The following is an 18882-nucleotide window of genomic DNA, read 5'->3' as shown; positions in this document are numbered from 1 at the left end:
GCAATTAGAGAGCTAGTTTTTTTCTTCTGTCTTCTCCTAAACACTCTTTAGCTGACCTATGCGGTTTGCCTCTGTAGACTGTGAGGCAGCTAGTTTCAAATAGGTACTTAGAATGACTCTACCCATTATTTTTCCAATGGATGGTATTATTTGTAAACTCTACCCCATGATAATTGCCTCAGCCCCTTCAATGTTTACTACTTGCCCCAAAGTTTAGAGGCCTTGGCTTCTTCCCTGCTCCTCCTCTTCTCCTCGTCTTTTCCTGGGCAGCAGCCCCGCCAAGTGCCCCTGTTTAGTCTTTCTCCTAAGCTGGGGTCCTTAGGTCATTCATTTACTCTTCTGTTTCCTTTAGGTGCTGGACAATCAGATAAAGAAAGATCTCGCTGACAAGGAAACCCTTGAGAATATGATGCAAAGACACGAGGAAGAAGCTCATGAGAAAAGCAAGATTCTCAGTGAGCAGAAGGCGGTAGGTGGGACCAAACTGAAAAGTACTTGGAACAGTTGTTTCTTACCATGCTCTGGGGGCCACATACTTGAGAAGACTCCGTTCCTGGGCTTGTTGCTTCTATTCTGAGCATCATTATTGTCCTCGGTCTTTGCCAGGGAGCAGCATGGAACATGACTTCCTCACATGAAAATCACACCGAAAAAACCATGATATGTGATGTTATGTCACCCTCTCAGACAGTATCTTCCCAAGGGTGATGTGAGAAGCTTTGCAGGGTTTTTTGTAATTGCATTTTCTTCTTCCTTAGCTTTGTGTGTCTTCCCTTTTGTAGTTATGTACATGTGTCATAAGCAATCGGAGACAATGATGGAGTGAGTAACGAATGAAGAAATGACAACTTTTCACTTAGAAATTCCTGAGAATGAATTCCACAGATTAGCTAATGATGTGTAAATATGTACCCATTTAATTGTGGTCCTTCAAAACATTTTTTGGTAGCTACTTATTTTTGTTTCTGTCTTAGAAGAGAGACTGGATATCAGCTTGTGTCCGTGACTTTCATGACCGACATGTTAAAGGCTTTTTGAGTCAGTTTTTGCTTGTGGCCAGATTATAAATATTCTAGATGCGATTTTGACACTGACCACGAATCTTGACTTAACTGATGGCATTTTCAGATGTGTGTTGTCTAAAGGAGTATTGTGTTTCAGATGATCAATGCTATGGATTCCAAGATCAGGTCTCTGGAACAGAGGATAGTGGAATTGTCAGAAGCAAATAAACTGGCAGCAAACAGCAGCCTTTTTACCCAGAGGAACATGTAAGTCTCCTGATTCTAGCTCTTTCTTGATTGCATGCTAGGGTTCTCTCTCCAAGTGCCAACCACACAGACTTTGTCTTTGGTAAATTGTGACCAATTCAATTTCTTTGATTTGTAAAACACCCACGCCTTTGCTCAGAGCTCAGAACCTTTCTTTTTGTATGATATTTGTCTCAGCCAAGTGTCACAAGTCAACCATTTCTTTCCTCTCCCCTTGACGGCTTGACGTTGCCTTGGAAGGAAGTCTCCTGTGGAATGACACAGGAATCTAAGCTTGGTCTAGTGCCTTTTATTCTTTTTGTCAGGCTTGGATAAAAACGCCTGCAAAATAAGTTTTCAGGTGAGGGAGAGAACTAACATGCGGGACAGCAAAGTCAGCATCTTCGAGATTTTGATAGTCTTTAGACTGTCAGATAGTAGAGATAAAAGTTGGCTTTGCAAGTCCGTGGTGAGGGAGGTGTGCTGAAGCAGCTGGTTGTCTGAAAAGAAAACCCAGGGCTTTGGGCCGAGAGGTTCAGTGTGAATTGGTAATGTGGCTGCCAAGGAGTCTAGTCCGTTGGGAGAGGATGCAGCTGGGATTGGGAAGGGCCTGCTGTTCATGCCGTATGAAGCCTGTCTGAAGGATCTCAGAAAATGGGGGGTGGGACATGCTAGTACTTCTTGAGGATTTGAAGCGCTGGCGCAGGAAAGAGGGCTTACTTGTTGGCCCAAGGACAGGAGGCTAGGAGCCATGGGGAAAAATGAGAAAGTGACAGATACAGGCTCCATGTATAGGAAAACTTCCAAGAAGTAGAATGGGCTCCTTTAGAGTCTGCTGGTTCCCCTCACTGCTGGATCAAGCATGTTCTAGAAGGGTTCCATTTGAACTAGGTTGTCCCTGAGGTCTCTTCCAACTTGGAAATTCTGTGGTGCCTCCCCTAACTCTCCCTCAGCCCAAATTGTGCTTTCTTAAATACTTCAACTTACTTTGAGATTGCAGGATAAAAAACGATATTTTAGTCTCTCCAGGCATTGTCAGCAGCCTCTTTAATGTAACTATTTATAGCTTTGCTTTTGTGTATCTCCATTTCTCCTTAAAGTGACTTGCTTTTCTAACTCTTCAGAAATGAATGTTGTGTGAATGAGTAGCTTCTGTTTTGTTTTGCTGGCCTCTGGAAAATTTGGAAATCGAGTCAATTGCAGAAAAGTAATTTACAGAATGGGCCGTCAAGGAAGATCGAGTTTCAGGATAGTTCTCTGTGTCTTCCCTTAAACTTGTTCATTTAAAACAGAACCACAGGTCATAGGTTTTGTCTACAAGCCCCTCTGTGGCTCTTCTTACCTGTCTAGGTACTTTAGGTCACAGTAAGACAGTTCTCGGCCTTTCAGTTTTTCTGGTGGGTTACTTCTATGAAGTTTAGAGAAAGGAATAGTGCGTATCCAAGGCAAATGAAAGGAAAAAGAATACTCTTTCCAAATAGGTTCTACTTCCTGTGTCTCTTTTGGGACCTTGTTTAGGTAAGTGATTGCCTGAGGTGGTAAAGTTAATCTCTTATGTACATTAAATAGGAGCTTTTCCACCTGCTTAGAGATAGACTTCACAATTGGCAAAGGAGTTAAATGGTAATATTTCTATCATCTCCCACGTACATGATTAATACCACAGGTGTGGGGACCTGAGCAAAGATGACTAAAAAGTTAACCAGATTTTTCCATGATGTATATTTGAGGCAGAAATAGGATAAGCTAATTTGGGAGTGATCATGGTCCATTTATTGAGAAGTTTCTGTTATACTATTTTTGTATGTACTTTCTAAATCAAATGATGGTCTGCAAGTGAATATGTATTTTTGTTTGATTCCCTCCACCCCCATCAGGAAAGCCCAAGAAGAGATGATTTCAGAACTCAGACAACAGAAGTTTTATCTGGAAACACAAGCTGGGAAATTGGAGGCTCAGAATCGAAAGCTGGAAGAACAGTTGGAAAAAATCAGTCATCAAGACCATAGTGACAAGAGTCGCCTTTTAGAGCTGGAGACAAGGCTGAGGGAGGTACAAATGAAGGTTCATTTTGCATTAATCTTCTGTGCTGAGGAGAAATTTAACGTCCCAATTAACTAAGCTTAACAGCATAGAGAAGGGAGAGGGGAGGAGTGAATGACGATTCCAGATTTTTGAGCTTCAGGTGTCTTGCAAGCATGGGGTGCCAATAATAGAAACAGAGCAGTGATAAGGCCCCCCCTGTGTTTTGAGGAATGAGGTGTGAGTAGAGAAGATGAATTTGGTTTTAGGCATGCTGAGTTTGAGGCAAGTGGACCATCTGAGTAGAAATGTCCAGGAGACAGTTGGAGATATGGGACTTGAACTTAGTTTAAATTTCCAGGACAAGAAAGGGCTGTAGACAGATGTTTAGGAACATCTGCATCGAGCTAATAGGTGAAACCCTGAAGATGGATGAGGCTCCAAGGAAGAGAGCACAGAGGGAGAAGAGCATAGGGCCAAGGCCCAAACCTGAAATGCTCACAGTGGGGAGTATCTTCAATTATAATGGAGTCTTAAAAGGAAAAAGAGAGGACAGAGAGGTTTTTCATCATGCCTTTAAGTGATCTGAAAGCCTCAGAGGATAATTAACTTTAATTTTCTAGACTTTTTTTATTAGTTTCTACAATAAGCTTTTTAGCATAGGGCCTCACTTAATGCTCTAAGTAGTTAAAATACATCTCTGCAGAAAATTTACATTTGGATAGTGTTTCTTTCCCTTGCGTTTCCCCTTTCAAAAATTTCTACCTTATAGTGTCATGCCCAGGCAGGCAGGGACTCTAGCTCCATATTAACAGGACAAATAGATGGAAAGGTGTTTCCAGTGAAACTTGTTGCTCCATTTGGAATTAGGCATTTAGACTCACTGTATGTCCCAGAGAAAGGCAAGAAGCCTCAGTCTTTTGGGGCTTGTGTTTCCTTTGGGGATTTGGCTAGGAAGGTCAGCTTCACAATTATAATTTTGTTTCATTTTCTCTGGCAACAAGCTGCACATAGAACAATAATAATAGCCAACTTTCCAGATAGATAGATAGATAGATAGATAGATAGTATCTCAAGGAAAACAGGTGAATAGTAGTCATTCAGCCATGTGTTACCATTATGTCTAAGAATACCAGACCATCATCATGCATAGTGGCTTATCTTAAGCTGACATTTCTCCATCTTCATACTCTTTCCTTCTGACTTTTGAAGAATGAATGGCTCATTCTTAGCTGTCATTACTCCCTGGTTACATGACTCTGCAGTTGTCTCCTTTAGAGTTGCCACTAACCAGAACCTAAGACTCCACTATATTGTAACTTAAGTGTAGTATAAGTTCTCAGAGAGTTTCAGCATACACCTAAAATAACCAAGTTTATCTTGAAATCTGTGGGCCAAGTATTTGTTGTTCTAAATGAAATCTACTTTCCCAACTTGCTTTCCATATGTTGCCTAGATTCATCTATTCATGTTTGAATCTGTTGTGGTTTTTGAATAATGAATGTGTACATCCATTGAACACCATTTAGCCATCCCATATTTACTGTTTCTTTTGTTGTTGATGTAGCTGGACTATTGGCTTTTTGCTTGGGTTTTCATCTTTTAGTTTTGACAAACTCCTTGTGTTTAGATTGACCCAAGAGGGATTTACTCCATGGTCTGCAGAGAATCCTGCACTTTTACAGAAAGTGTTGGAGAGCAGAGATACCTGGTCTTTGAGTTCTGCTTTTATTCTAACTAGTTCTACCCCCAGTGAAATCACATGGCATGTCACCTGCCTTTGGGAGTTCTGCCTTCTAGGTGGGCATGTCTCCTGAGCAGAGGCATGCTAATTGTGCTCTTTCCTTCTGGTATTTTAATAGGGGGTAAGAAGCACCAGTTTGCAGTGTGGTGATGGGGAATTACCTAATAAAAAAATCAATCAAGGCAAGCATATTTAAACTAAATGAAAGTGGTCTGTCATTCTAATCAAGTTCTGTTAACATTTTGAACGTGTCCTTGTTACTAATAGGAAGTTATTTGTAGCTATTTTCTGTGTATGATACAGCTATTAGATTTTTTTTTTAAATATAAGAGTAATTGTTCTAATTTGCATTTGAGATTCTTGCTCTGTAGTTCTCTCTTGGACACGTTCCAAGCCCTTAAATATTTTAAGTGATGGATAGCATGAAGGCCTCGTACAGTTCTCACACCAGCTAGGTTTATCAGAGGCAGTGAGATTTGCCAGTAGAATGTTTTCCTTTGTGCTGCCCTCAGTAAATGTTCTGCCAACCAGACTCCGGTTTGAGGGGCACAACTGTGTCAGATTTTGCCTTAATTTCCTTGTCAATTGACTTCCTTTGAGTGTTGGCTCTTTCTCTTAATTAGGTTAGTCTAGAGCACGAAGAACAAAAGTTGGAACTTAAGCGCCAGCTCACTGAACTGCAGCTCTCCCTCCAGGAGAGAGAATCTCAGCTTTCAGCATTGCAGTCTGCTCGCACAGCCTTGGAGAGTCAGCTCCGCCAGGCAAAAACCGAGCTGGAGGAGACAACGGCAGAAGCGGAGGAGGAGATCCAGGCCCTCACGGTAGGTCCAAAGAACACCAGAGCGGTGGGGCTGGGGGACACCTGGCAGAGCAGAGACCTGATGAGGCGAGAGCTGTGGGGGTTAACTCTTGGGAGGGAAGAAGGATTCCCAGAGGCTGTTTAACTGCCAGAGAGTCCCCTCACCTGAGCTTCTCCTTCACTTAACTGGAGTTGGTATATTTTTCTTGGTTAGTTTTTCTTTTGATAATTAATTGTGGCTGCTGGAAGTTTCTTTTGGAATTTTGAAGAACTACCTGTTGTACGTTCCTTTTCCTCCAGTTTACCTTTGCATGATGTTCTGTGGTTTTCTGAGACTCCTTCCTCACAATAACCCTGGCAGTTAGGATGTCTCTGACACTTGAGGTCAAGTGACTTGGGTTCAGGTCTCAGCTCTGACACTTAGGCTAACCATGTGGCCTGGGGTGAGTCCCCTTAACTTCTAAGTGTTGACCTTCTCAGCTCTTAAAGGGGGAAAGGGGAATGGGGAGTTGGAAGAGATCATTTCTACGGTCCTTTCCAGCTCTAAATCTGTCCTCTGATCCTTCTAACTCCTGCATTCTGTAAGAGTAGTGCAGGTATTATCACCATTTTAAAATGAAGAAACAGGCTCAGTGAGGTTTCCAGAGGTTTAGTGACTTACTCATGATTATGGCCAGTATATGCTAGGATTGGGACTGGAACCCAGGTATTCTTACTCAAAGGCTAGTACTTTTTTCACTATAACACACTACTTCTCAAAAATAGTATTTTATATTTTTATTTCCACTAATAGGCATTTTTCTTGGGTTTGCACTGTGTTATTCTTTCTGGATATCACTTAGTACAAATGTAGATTAATGCTGTTTCTTCCCTCCTGTTACTATAAGTTGCCATTCTATCATTTTTAGTAATTTATTTATATGGTCAGCCTCTGACTTTTACTGAATTATTCTTATTTTAAAATGACGGGTCTGCCTCCATGATATTTTCTTGCCATCTAACAAGATCCAAATGGGAAAATTTTGAATTTCTTTTAAAAAGTGGTTTATCTTAGGTTCTTCCTACTGGTTAAATGGAGTCCCTATATTTCTATTGCTAGTATTTTGAAGTTGTTGACATTACTTTCTTTCTGAATTTTTGCCCACATGCCAAAAAGAATTTATTTAATTTGTTTATTATTTACCATTTCAGATATTTATTTATAAGCCATCAATTAAGGAATGAAAATTTAGCACTTATTGTGTGCCTAGTACTGAGTTTCCATTTAAATAGCCTTTTCTCCTTACAATAGTGGGCTGCAGTGATGTCCCTCCAATCCAAAATTTCCTTGGACCTGCAAAGATAGGACCGTATTTTGCCACCCTGTTAGAATAAGGAAAGGCACAGACATCATATCTTACTGTGTTTCTATTTGAGACAACAAATACAAAATTGCATATGTATCGCGGCTGTTTATCTGCAGGTAGCTTGGCCCTTTAAACCATTAAATTCTGGACGTTAGAAGGTGCTGTGGACCGGCTTTTGGAAGCCTACCACAGTTAATTTAGGTGGCTGAGATCACCACCTCAAAGTGTATGAAGAGCATCTGACTGCTCTTCTGCCTCCTTTGTTGGTGCCTAAACCTCTGCCCAGTCCTTTGAGGTGGGTGTCTCCTTATGGTTTTAGCCCTTCCCTTGTCTCCAATGGCAGTCCCATTCAGTCCCATGGCTTTAACTTCTGCCTTCTTAGAGGTGACCTCTAAATATCTATCAGCAGCCCAAACCTCTTCCGAGCTCCAAGCCAGTGTCTCCAACTGCCTAGAGGCTACTCCCAGTGGAGTAGCTCTCACTAGCATCTTATGTGCAGGACGCCCCAAATCGAGCACACAGTTCCTTCTCCTTTCCCACCCCTCACCCCAAGGCCTGCTGACTCCTGCTGAGGCTGGCGCCATTTCTGCAGTGTTCCGTGTTGGAATCTTGTTCTCAACAGTTCCCCTCCCTCCTGCTCTTGTCTCGTCATCTGCTGAGTCCTTCATGGTTCTGGCTTGGCCCTCGGCCAGCGTCCTGGTGTGGGTGCCGGCCTTGCCATCGCCCGCTGGTGCTGCTACGGTAGGCTTCTCACATCTCCTCATGAAAGCTGTCGTTCATATCTGTACCCCAGGTCTTCCTTGTCTTTCTACCTTGTGTTTATCTTAAGGACGTTCATTCTTTATCTTCTTAAATATGGACATGATGTCTCTCATGATAAAATTTAATTTTGCGAAGAGTAGGGATTGTTGCACTTTCAAAATACTTTGTATCCCTGGCATCTAGCACAGAGCTTGGTGCAAAGTGGATCCTTGGTTAATGCTTATTGATTGGTAACTTGCGTGTAAATCTTGCCTTAACTTTCTTTGGTTCCAAAGTCTTCAGTGGCTCCCTCTTCCAAGTAGTCTAGTTCCTTTTGCCCAAAGCTTCTTAGTTTGATTTCAAACTGGGCCCCTGACCCAGAGCTAGGCCTGGATCAAGCAGCATAGGTGCTTTCTGATTAATTGTTGTGTCCTTACTCGGGGGACTGTGGGTTTCAGGTACACTAGACTCAGCATAGCCCATGAATGAACCTTGCCCTGCCCTTCCTAGTGCTTTCTCTGCCTGGAATCGCTTCTCTGTTCTGCTGATGCCTTTTGGATTATTACCCACCCTGTTAGTCCCCGTAGATGTAGCTTCCTCCATTAAGCCTTCCTGACGTCCCACAGTCAGTAAGCACCTTCCCTCCCGGATCCTCAGGGAAGAATCTGTTGGCCCCTCCCTGGTGCTTGTCAGGGTTCCTTTGTGTTGTGGTTTCCTTTGTGTCATTTTCATCTTATCTGACTGTAAGCTCCCTGAGGGTAGAGACTATGCCTTACCTGAAAGTGTTTCACCTCAGTGGCTAGCACTGTGATTTGCATTCTATGGGTGTTTGATAATGCTTGTTGAATTATATGCTATTTTTAAAAAGAGATATGGGCTTCTTGAAATCTAGAGCTTTAGTCCTCCTTTGTTGGAATGATGGTGATACTTGTGAAATACGAAGTGTTTAGTGTGGTCAGTGTTTATTCAGATAGATGGGATGTATGATAGCTCTTTAAGTGAAATAGTTGGGTTGATGTGTTGGCTACACAGAAATCAAAGCCTTTTTATTGTTGATTTGGTTTTGCTGTTTGAAGTTTGAAGATTGTGTGTGTGTGTATGTGTGTGTGTGCGCACACGCATGCATGCTCGTGCTATTCTTCGTTAATTATTGTCCATAATCCTGGTTATTGGTAACATGGGATTGTTTTTTTGGATTCAGTTCTGTTAAATGTATTCATTCTAAAGAAGGTGTTCTTTTCTGGAGAGGAAAATGGTTGAATTCAGATATGATGAGTTTCAAATTAAAGTAGTTTGATCGAAAATGATCTCTTAAGAGTTCATAGTGTTTAAATGTGACATGCTACATTCTAAAACGAAAATGAAGTTGGATCTGGCAAGATCTAAAGCAAGGCCTTTACCTCCAGCATGAGATGAATTTTTAAAGAAAAGAGTTCCCTGATCTGGCCTTTTCCTCCTGCCAGTTGGACGGAACCCAATTAAACTGTAGAGCTCTGTTGAAGTCACTTGGCAGAGGAGCCATTTGGTCGGCTTTTTTATGCATTCTGCTTTACCACTCTCCTTTGGATCCACCCTTTTTTCCCCCGATGCATAAAAATTCAACCACTGTTAATAGTAGAATATTGAATGAAGTCAGAAAGTGTACATGAAATTAAATGTGTGTAAATAGCCACCTAAGGAAACTTTTTAATACTCTGGGTCTGAACCTCTGAAATTGCCAACTCTGCAGTTTTGATTGTTGGGGGAGATTGTTTACGGTGTCTCTAGACTTCATATTTACAGTCAGGATTCCTTGCGGTCTTCTCGATCAGCAGTTGTGAGGGCATACAGAAGCCAGTAGGCTTTGTTGTTTGGTGTAAGGTCACACTGAGACCTACAGGAGAGGTTCTGGCTTCCTGGTCTCTCTGGGTGTAATTTGGAGATGTGTCTGCCATTTTGGCCTAAGGAATATCACTGTGTAGTCAAGAAGCTTCTGAAGCTTTTTGCTTAGTGTTATTTTTCTCTCAAGTGTTGTTGCCATATGGTTCTGTTGTCGGTTTTCCTTCCCTATTTTTGATATGTGCATCGCTAATGGACATCATCCTAAAAACTGCACTTAATTATTAAATTGCCGAAGTGAGAGCCAAGAAATAAAATCAAGGATCAGAAATAGGAAGCTTAAGTTTGGTGCGTGCTGTACACGTAAAGGAATGAGTGAAGGAGAGCTTGGCTTTGCCTGGCTTCTGAACATAGGTAGGGGTCTAATCTTGTCCGTTTTCATCAGCGCCTCAGCAGTTTTCTCCATACCCTCTTTCTTCCTCTTCCCAAATTTTCATGAAGACAGATGGGAAAGGCAGTTAAGACAATACTGTGTGTGGGAAAGGCTGATTGTAAGCTACCTCTTCAGCCTTCCCTCTCACACAGCCCCTTCACGTGGAGCTCGGTGGGGCTGTTTGCCCTTCCCTGTGCGTGCTTTTTACTTTGCGGCGTCTGCATTTTTGCTCTCGCTCTTGCGGTTTTCCCTCATCCTTTCCCCAGCTCCTTCTCTGATTGTTGGAGAGTTCAGAGGGCTGCGTCCTTGCTGTTAAGATCAGCTCAAGGTGCCAGGGCTTGTCCGCTGTGTGGCTGGGAGACATAGGTCATGGATTGAAAGCTGTAAGGAAACTTAAGGGCCATCTGGTCGAGTCCCCTCATTAGATAGTTGAAGAAGTTGAAGGCCAGGGAGGTTACGGTCAGCCCAGGGCCACAGAGGCACAGCAAGTATCTGAGCTGGCCTGTGCACCCAGGGCCTTCTGACTCCCAGTCCAGCACTCTTGCCATGGGACCACAAAACATGAGGAAATCCCCTTATCACTTGGAGCTCTGGATGATGACAACTCCAATTTATGTAGCATGTTTGAGCTTGTGAATCACTTTCCTCACACATCCACTCCATTTTTCCAGATGAGGAAACTGAGGCTGTGAGAGATTAAGTGACTCGCCCATGGTCATGAAACTCAAAAGCGTCTGAGGCTTAACTTAAACTTAGGGCCTCTGCATCAGAATCCGTTACCTTGTCTACCCTGCATGGTGCCCGCCTCACAGGGCGGGCTGGAGGATCAGCAGTGGGGTACAGGAGGAAAGGCCCTGGGTTTTGAGCCAGAAGACCTGTCTTCAGTCTCAGCTTAGATACTATCACCTGGGGCCAGCCACTCAGCCTCTTTGGGCCTTAGTTTCCTCAATGTAAAATGAGTTTATATTAGGTAATCTTTTTAATACTAAACCTGTGCTAAAAGCACAATACAGATATCAGTTCTTATTGTTGTCATCATCATTATTATGATTATACCAACTCCTCCATGAAGCCTGCCTGATCCCCTCTGTTTGAAGCACAGGCAGATTTCAGTTTGGTGAATGTGGTCCCAGACCACCGCAATAAAAAACACGTACCCCATAAAGTGAGCCGCATGAAATTTTTGGTTTCCTCACACTATCCTGTAGTATACTAAGTGTGCAATGGCGTCATGTCTTTAAAAATGTACATGCTTTAATTAAAAATACCTTATTGCTAAAAAATGTTAACCGTCATATGAGCCTTCGGTGCATCGTACTCTCTTTGCTGGTGTAGGGTCTTGCCTGGAGGCTCATGGCTTCTGACTGATCAGGCTGGCGGCCTACCTTTTGGCCTGTCCTGGCTTTCGACATGCCTTTCTCACGAAGCTTAATCATTTCTAGCTTTTGCCTTAAAGTAAGAGATACACGACTCTTCCTTTCACTTAAACATCTAGAGGCCACTGTAAGGTTATTAATTGGCCTAATTTCAATGTCGTTTTGTCTCAGGGAGAGAGACAGGGGAACAGCCTGTTGCTGGAACAGTCTGAACACACCAAACATTTATTAAGTTCGCCATCTTATGTGGGTGCAATTCCCGAAGATCACTGATCACAGATCACCATGACAGATATAATAATAATAAAGTTTGAAATATTGCTAGAATTACCAGAACGTGATACTGACATGACGTGAGCACAAACTGTTGGAAAAATGGTGCCAGTAGACTGGCTCAGTGCAGGGTTGCCACCGATCTTCGGTCTGTAAAAAACACGATATCTGTGAAGTGCAATAAAACAAGGTATACCTGTACTTTTTAACTCCTATAGCCTGTGTAGTAATAATAACAGCTAGCTTTTATATAAGGCTTTAAGGTTTGCAGAACATTTTACAAATATCTCATTTGAGCCTCACAATCATCTAGGGAGGCAGGTGTTATGATTCTCCACATTTCACAGATGAGAAAACTGAGACAGACCAACGTAAAGTTACTTGGCCAGGGTCCTATAGCTAGTAAGAGTCTGAGGCAGAATTTGAACTCAGGTATTCCTGACTCCTGGACCAGCTCTATCCGGCGAGCCACCAGCTGCCTCCCTGATGACATGTATTACGCTTTTATTTGTGTGCTGTTATGTGTTTATTCATTTTCTCCCAAACTACCAGATGGTAAGACTTTTTTTTTTCTCATAGCAGCTTATACAGGACCTTGCAGGGTGTATGTAGATGCTCAACACGTTATTGAATGAGTGAATGACTTCCTGTGTATTTCTAGGTCTCCATAGGTCCCTGTCTTTTATTTTTTTAGGGCGTAAGCTTCATGAGGGCTGTGTATGCACTTTATGTTGTGTACTCATAATGATGGAAGCCTAGTGGTTATAGTATTTCCAGGATCAGCCGCAGGATCAGTGATAGGTTCTTGCTTTAGTACTTCATAGTCAAGAAGTTGTCAGTTAGAGGTTCTATTGCTGTGACTGTAGTGATGAAATATCAATTCTGTCATTACATATTCAATTAGAATTAGTATTGGTTAATCAGACATGATCAGACAGTCTTGTAATTAGTGTCAATAGGAATATTCTGATGTTATTAGGCATCTGAACTCTAATATGACAGTTAAAATAAACTACTTATTAGCAGTTGACTGATAAATTGGACAGTCTTTGTGTAAAACACACTTGAAGCTTAATATAAATAAGCAAGTACACGAATGTACAGTTTGAGATCGGAAAAGAGCTATCGGATATCATCTGGTTCAACTTTTCATTTTACAGATGAGGAAACAGAAGCCCGTGAATTAAGGTGAAGTGATTCAAATTCAGCTCAGATGCCACAAGCCTCGCCTGTGGCCTCTCTGCCCCCTCCACTTGGCTTTCACTGTCCTTGCTGGTGTAATGTTGTAGCTCCTTCAGGAGAATGTCGTCTCTCTCAGGCCAAGGACTGCTCTGTTTTTGACTTTGTATCTCAGTGCCTGGCACTTTAGAGATGTGTGTTGTGATAGGAGCAAGACTAGAACCCAGGTTTTCTGCTTCCTAATCTAATGTTCTTCCCACTGTTACCAGATTTGAGTCACAAAGCTAGAAAATAACAGCAAGTCTAGGTCCCCCAAAGAATTCCTGACCAGTATGAGTGTTTCATGTATTTCATGAGTGAAATCAGTCCAAGATGGCAGCTTACCTTACGTAGAGCCGAGCTTTAGACAGGCTAGCCAAATACAGGACCCGTGTTCGGGAGGCAGCAGGTGGTCAAGTGGAGGGACTCAGGGACAAAAGAGGAAATTCTATTTTTAAAATAACAGGTCTAGTAAAATAAAAAGTAAACGTTATTGTTTTTCTATCTTTTGGGCAGCCTATAAAAATTAAATACTTTATAGGGATTGCATAATCTAAATTGTGTCTTGTCTGTAATGCAGCAAAATGTTTATCAGTGATTTGATTTTTTAAAGTTAATTTCACTTGTGCTAGTTGATTCTTTGCAATTGAAGATGTACATCTTCTTTCCCAACTTGCTTACGTACTAGGGAAATTGCTCTTTAGTGTATTTGACCAATAACTATTAGATCCTGTTCTAATGTATGAAAAATTGATGATTAACTTCTTACCTTTTAGGCACATAGAGATGAAATCCAGCGTAAATTTGAAGCCCTTCGTAATAGCTGCACAGTGAGTATTAAATAAAGATCATTAAAATAATTCAAAATTAAGAATGAAAAAGTAAATGCTGAACTTACTCCTTTCTGCTCTTCATTTCTCACATGGGTGTTTGGCTTAAAGGAGTCAGTGCAATTTAAACTAAGTGGATTTGAATTTTTAAGCCTTATATAAAGTTTAGTTTTTGAGATATCTGTCCCTTTAAAAAATTACTATCTATTCATCATGTTATTGGAGGAGGGTAATTTATTAGGCTCCAAATCTAATCATCTTTTTTTTTTCCAGTATAACTGCTAAGAATGGGATAATAGCTGCAGCAAAAGATGAAAATGGGAAAGAGAAATTCACCTGCCCAGCTTCTGGCCTGAGGCAGAGCTCTTGTGTAGAAGGCAAGAACAGGCCTCTCTGGCTGGTCACACCAAGTAGCTCATCCTCCTACAGGGAATAGCAATGGGACCTTCCTCATTTAAGCCACACCATTTTAACTTCTTGCTTGGAACAGCCATATGGGGCTCTGAACTTGCAAATTATTTCCTTGAGCCCTTTAGGGCCTCTTAGTATTTCATATGAGAACTCAGAGTCATTGATTTTATCATGAAATACCTTCAGCAGATGTGCATGCTTTCTTTGTGTTAGGTACGAGATAGGGGAATTTCAAAAATGGCAAGTCCTTATTTCAGACTCTCCTCTCTTCTGGAAGAACAGGCTATGTGCTCCACTCACTCATGGTCTCCACTCTGTTTTGACCCCAAACCGGTTTGCTTGCCAGCCTGTTCATGTCTTCATGTTCTCCCTCTCAATCCCTGTCCTCCCTCATATTCTTTCCCTGCCAAATAGTCCAGGGCCTCCTAGAGGCTGAGATGTCTTTTTCAGAATAACAGACTTCTTTTCCCAGTAAGTGACGTAGCAGCAGAGCTTACTCCCTGGGGGCAGGAAGTCCTTGCGTCCTGTTTTTGGGCCTTCCACTTGTATATGCTCATAAATGACTTGGTGTAGAGAGATCTTTTTTGCATTGCTGGGGCTTTCATCCATTTCTCTATTATCTGTTCTTTGACTAGCAAGTTCCCTCTCATTCTGTTCCTGCTTCCTCTATTTTCTCTTCTAGTGTTCTGAATTCATATTTTCCATAACAGCTGTACGTGTTGTAGATGGGCACTTAAACATTGAGCCAATGTATTTATGTAATATTTTTCTACTACTATGTATCTTAAAATGAGATATATTTTAAAAGTGTAGGTCAGTCAGCTGGTTCAACTTTTTAGACTTTTCTCCTTGGAAATTTGTCTTTTTTTCCCAAGACATAGTAGTGTTTTGTTCTCTGAAGTGTAATTCATGTAGTTAAAATTCTTACCCTAAAATGCTGGAGTTGGGGTCCAGTGAGACCTATTTGGAATCGTTTTAATTATTTCATGAATGGGTGATCATGGGCATGCCCTGAACCTCTCAGAGCCTCCTCAGGGTTGCTCTGCTTATAAAATGGGACCAAGAATACTCTCAGGGTCATTGTAGAGAAAGTGTTTCGTGAATCTTGTGGCTCTACAGAAACGTGAGCTGACTCATGGTGGTCCAGAAGCTTTTAAAAAGCTTAAAACTGCACGAAGACTTTTGGGACACTCATATGATGATGGTTGTTCTAGAACAGTGCTCTGCAGCTCCAGGAAGTGTTCATTGTAAAAAGTGATGACCTTTAACCAAGAGTATTATACTTTTGTAAGTGTAATGGGTACTTTAAGGATACCGCATGTCAAAAAAGAGCTATATGCATCTTTTTTTAAAAAATTAATTTGTTTTTAGTTTTCAACAATCACTTCCATAAACTTTTGAGTTTTAAATTTTCTCCCCTTCCCTGTCTGCCTCCCTCCCCAAGACAGCATGCAATCCAACATAGGCTCTACATATACATTCCTGTTAAACATATTTTCACGTTAGTCGTGTTGTAAAGAAGAGTTAGAACCAATAGGAGGAACCACACGAAAGAAGAAACAAAACAAAACAGAAGGGAAAAAAAAAGAGCAAATAGTATGCTTTGATCTGCGTTCAAACTCCATAGTTCTTTCTTTGGATGTGGATAGCATATTCCATCATGAGACTTTTGGAGATGTCTTAGATCCTTGCCTCGCTGGGAAGGGCTACGTCTATCAAAGTTAGTCATTGCACAACATGGCTGTTACTGTGGACAACATTCTCCTGGTTCTGCTCACTTCACTCAGCATCAGACCATGCAAGTCTTTCCAGGTTTTTCTGAAGTCTGCCTGCTCATCATTTCTTCTAGCACAATAGTGCTCCATCGCATTCGTGTACCACAACTTGTTCAGCCATTCCCCAATTGATGGGCATCCTCTCAATTTCCAATTCTTTGTCTCCACAGAAATAGCTGCTATAAATATTTTTGTACATGTGGGTAGCTATATGCTTCCTAAACCCTCCAAAAAAAGTCTAGAATTTTTTTCATAGGTATTCTCCTTCCCATCTGTACTTCCCAGAGGCCACTGGAAGCACAGTGCAGAGAGTGCTGGGCCTGGAGTCAGGAAGAGCTGAGTTCAAATCTTCCCCACTACTAGAAATCTACGTGCTTTGTGACCTTGGGCAAGTCACATAACCTCTGTCTGCTTCAGTTTCCTCAAACTATAAAAATGAGAGTAATAAACACTCCTTTCCCAGGGTTGTTGTGAGGATCAAATGAGGTACTGGTGTTGTGCATAGTAGGTGCTTAATAAATTCTTCCTTCCCATCATTACTAGGAACCAAATAATCACTGAATCTAACAGGAAAAAGTCCAGTCAGCAGCATTCAGAAAGTGAAGAACAAGATTTTAAAACTTTAACTCTGTCCAATGACGAGGTTTTAAAAACAATTTAATCTGGCATCCAAGACTGCCTAAATCTGTTTCAGAGGGGAGTTGGTAGGCAAACATATGACAGAATTCTTTATGTATCAATCTGTTGACTCTAAGATGAAAAGTGAACAACACTCACAGGTGCTTTAAGCAGGAAATAGGGAGTAGATTAACTTGACTTTTTAGCCCTTTGTCTTCTATTGTCACCCATTACCCTCTCTGACTGCAGCATCTCTCTTTGCATCCTCCTGAGAACTGGTCAGGCAACAGCACTTTGCTATTGCTTTTTATATTGATGAGGTTGAAGAACTAACTTAAATTTGTCAGAACCATGACGCTTGCAGATCAGTCTTGAAAAGGCAACAGAAATCCTAAGATTGTGGACAGTTGTTTTGGGAGGTGGGGGATGGGAGAGGAGATGGCAGGAGAATATAAGCTCTATACTTGGTTTCTGTTGTAACTACACTAAAAACTTTGATGATGAACGATCTCTGAAGACAGCATAGGAGGAACTAGTGGCAGCCTCCTCTATCGAAGGAAAGATGTTAGAAATCATACTTCGACAAACTGTGATTGGTTAGGCCGGATTGTAATATAATTGTGATTAGTTAGACTTCCTCCACCAAGAAAAATTGCACCCCTTTGCAACTTATTGGATGATTTTTAAGAGTTGCAGTTGTAGAGGACATTATTATCTTGCAACCAGTTTGGTGAGGAACCTAACTTAGCTTATTATTCCTCGGACAGCAAGCACACAGTCTGTACTCGGAGCCATTCCAGCTTGGTGGGAGCTTGGGCTTTGCTGGCCTAACCCTTGGGCACCCACAGTCAGGGATGTCCCTGCTGGTGGGAGGCATCAGGGAGTCACTAGGGATCCTTAAATCATGCTAATGCTCAGTGATGGTGTCTCAGTCTCAGAGACAAGAAGGATCTCAGTGACCATCTAGCCAGACCCACATGGGAAAAAGAATCCCTTGTCCAGTTTACCTGACTAGAGCCTGTACCTATGGACCTCCAATGAGCAGGGCCCACTGCCTTCTGAGGTAGCTCTCATTGTCATGAAGACTGACTTCACCTCAAGCCTTAATCTACCTCTGCCACTTCCACCAGGGTTTCTGGTTCTGTCCCATGGGGCCAAGCACAACTAGCCGACTCCCTCTTCCACTTCACGTTCCCTCAAATCCCTGAAGACGGCTCTCACGTCCATCTGAAGCTTCTCTTCTCCAGGTTCGACATCGCCAGTGCCTTCCACAGATCCTTATATGGGGTCACTTCAGAGTTCTTTGCCATCCTTTGTTGCCTTTGTCCGGATGCTCCACAGGTCGTCGGTGTCTTTTCTAAAATATCACGCCCAGAACTGAACACAGTTTTCCAGATGGGATCTGACAAGGGCAGGGTACAGCAGGACCACCACCTTTATTTCTGGATATTTCCATTACCAGTGTAGCCTAGGATGATGGGGGTTTCTTAGCTGCTCTGTGACACCCTCAGGTATGTATTCACTCAAGATCTTTTCAGATAAATTGCTAGCTAATCGCACTCTCCCCACTTTGTTTGTGTGAAGTTGAACCGTGGAACCGAGGGCAGTAGTGCTTGACATCGATCCCATGTCACTTTCCTTGTCTTGTATTTAGCGCAATGTTCTAACTTGTCAAAGGCTTTTGGAATCCTGACTGTCACGTGTCATACAGGTCATTGATAAATCTGGTGAATGTCACAGGACCAAACGCATTTCTCTGGAACCTTCTTCAGTTGATATTAAATAATTAATGACCGCTGTCTGTGTCTGACCCTTCAACCAGTTCCAAATCTGTGTAATTATACTGTCACCGAGTCCACATCTTGCACCTTTTCCATGAAATGCTTTAGTTGACTATGTGTATGTTATTTATCAGTTTAGTAATCCTACCCAAAAAGAAGATGGGCTTTTCTCTTGTGACCCACCCGTTCTTGATGTGGACTCTTTCCGGTCCACTTTCCTTTTCTAGATGATCACTTGTCAACTTTTGAGTCTTAAAGTTTTAGCATGTTGCCAGGGGGAATCAAAGTCAAGTTGACTTGTCTGTGGTTGCACATTCCTTGTTCTTCTGGTCTTTGAAAATCAGGACATTTGACCTTTTCTAATCCTGTTTCCCTTTTCCTCTTCTCTGTGATCTTCTGTCTCTCCGACTGGGGCTCTGCTTTACTTCTGCCAGTTCTTTTAGGGTC

The 18882-nt window shown here is 42.0% G+C and overlaps 1 protein-coding gene across 1 annotated transcript in view; it reads left to right on the top strand.

Moving 5' to 3' along the window:
• Positions 1 to 18882, top strand: part of CIT (citron rho-interacting serine/threonine kinase) — a 162675-nt gene that overhangs the window by 88722 nt on the left and 55071 nt on the right. The window contains 5 exon segments of the mRNA XM_021007994.2: positions 353 to 469; positions 1162 to 1271; positions 3128 to 3302; positions 5640 to 5837; positions 13797 to 13850. Coding sequence (XP_020863653.1) covers positions 353 to 469; positions 1162 to 1271; positions 3128 to 3302; positions 5640 to 5837; positions 13797 to 13850 — 654 coding nt within the window.

Source organism: Phascolarctos cinereus, unplaced genomic scaffold (genome assembly GCF_003287225.1).
Source record: "Phascolarctos cinereus isolate Bilbo 61053 unplaced genomic scaffold, phaCin_HiC Scaffold_4;HRSCAF=312, whole genome shotgun sequence".
NCBI classification, from domain to species: domain Eukaryota; kingdom Metazoa; phylum Chordata; class Mammalia; order Diprotodontia; family Phascolarctidae; genus Phascolarctos; species Phascolarctos cinereus.
This window is presented reverse-complemented; position numbering and strand designations above follow the sequence as displayed.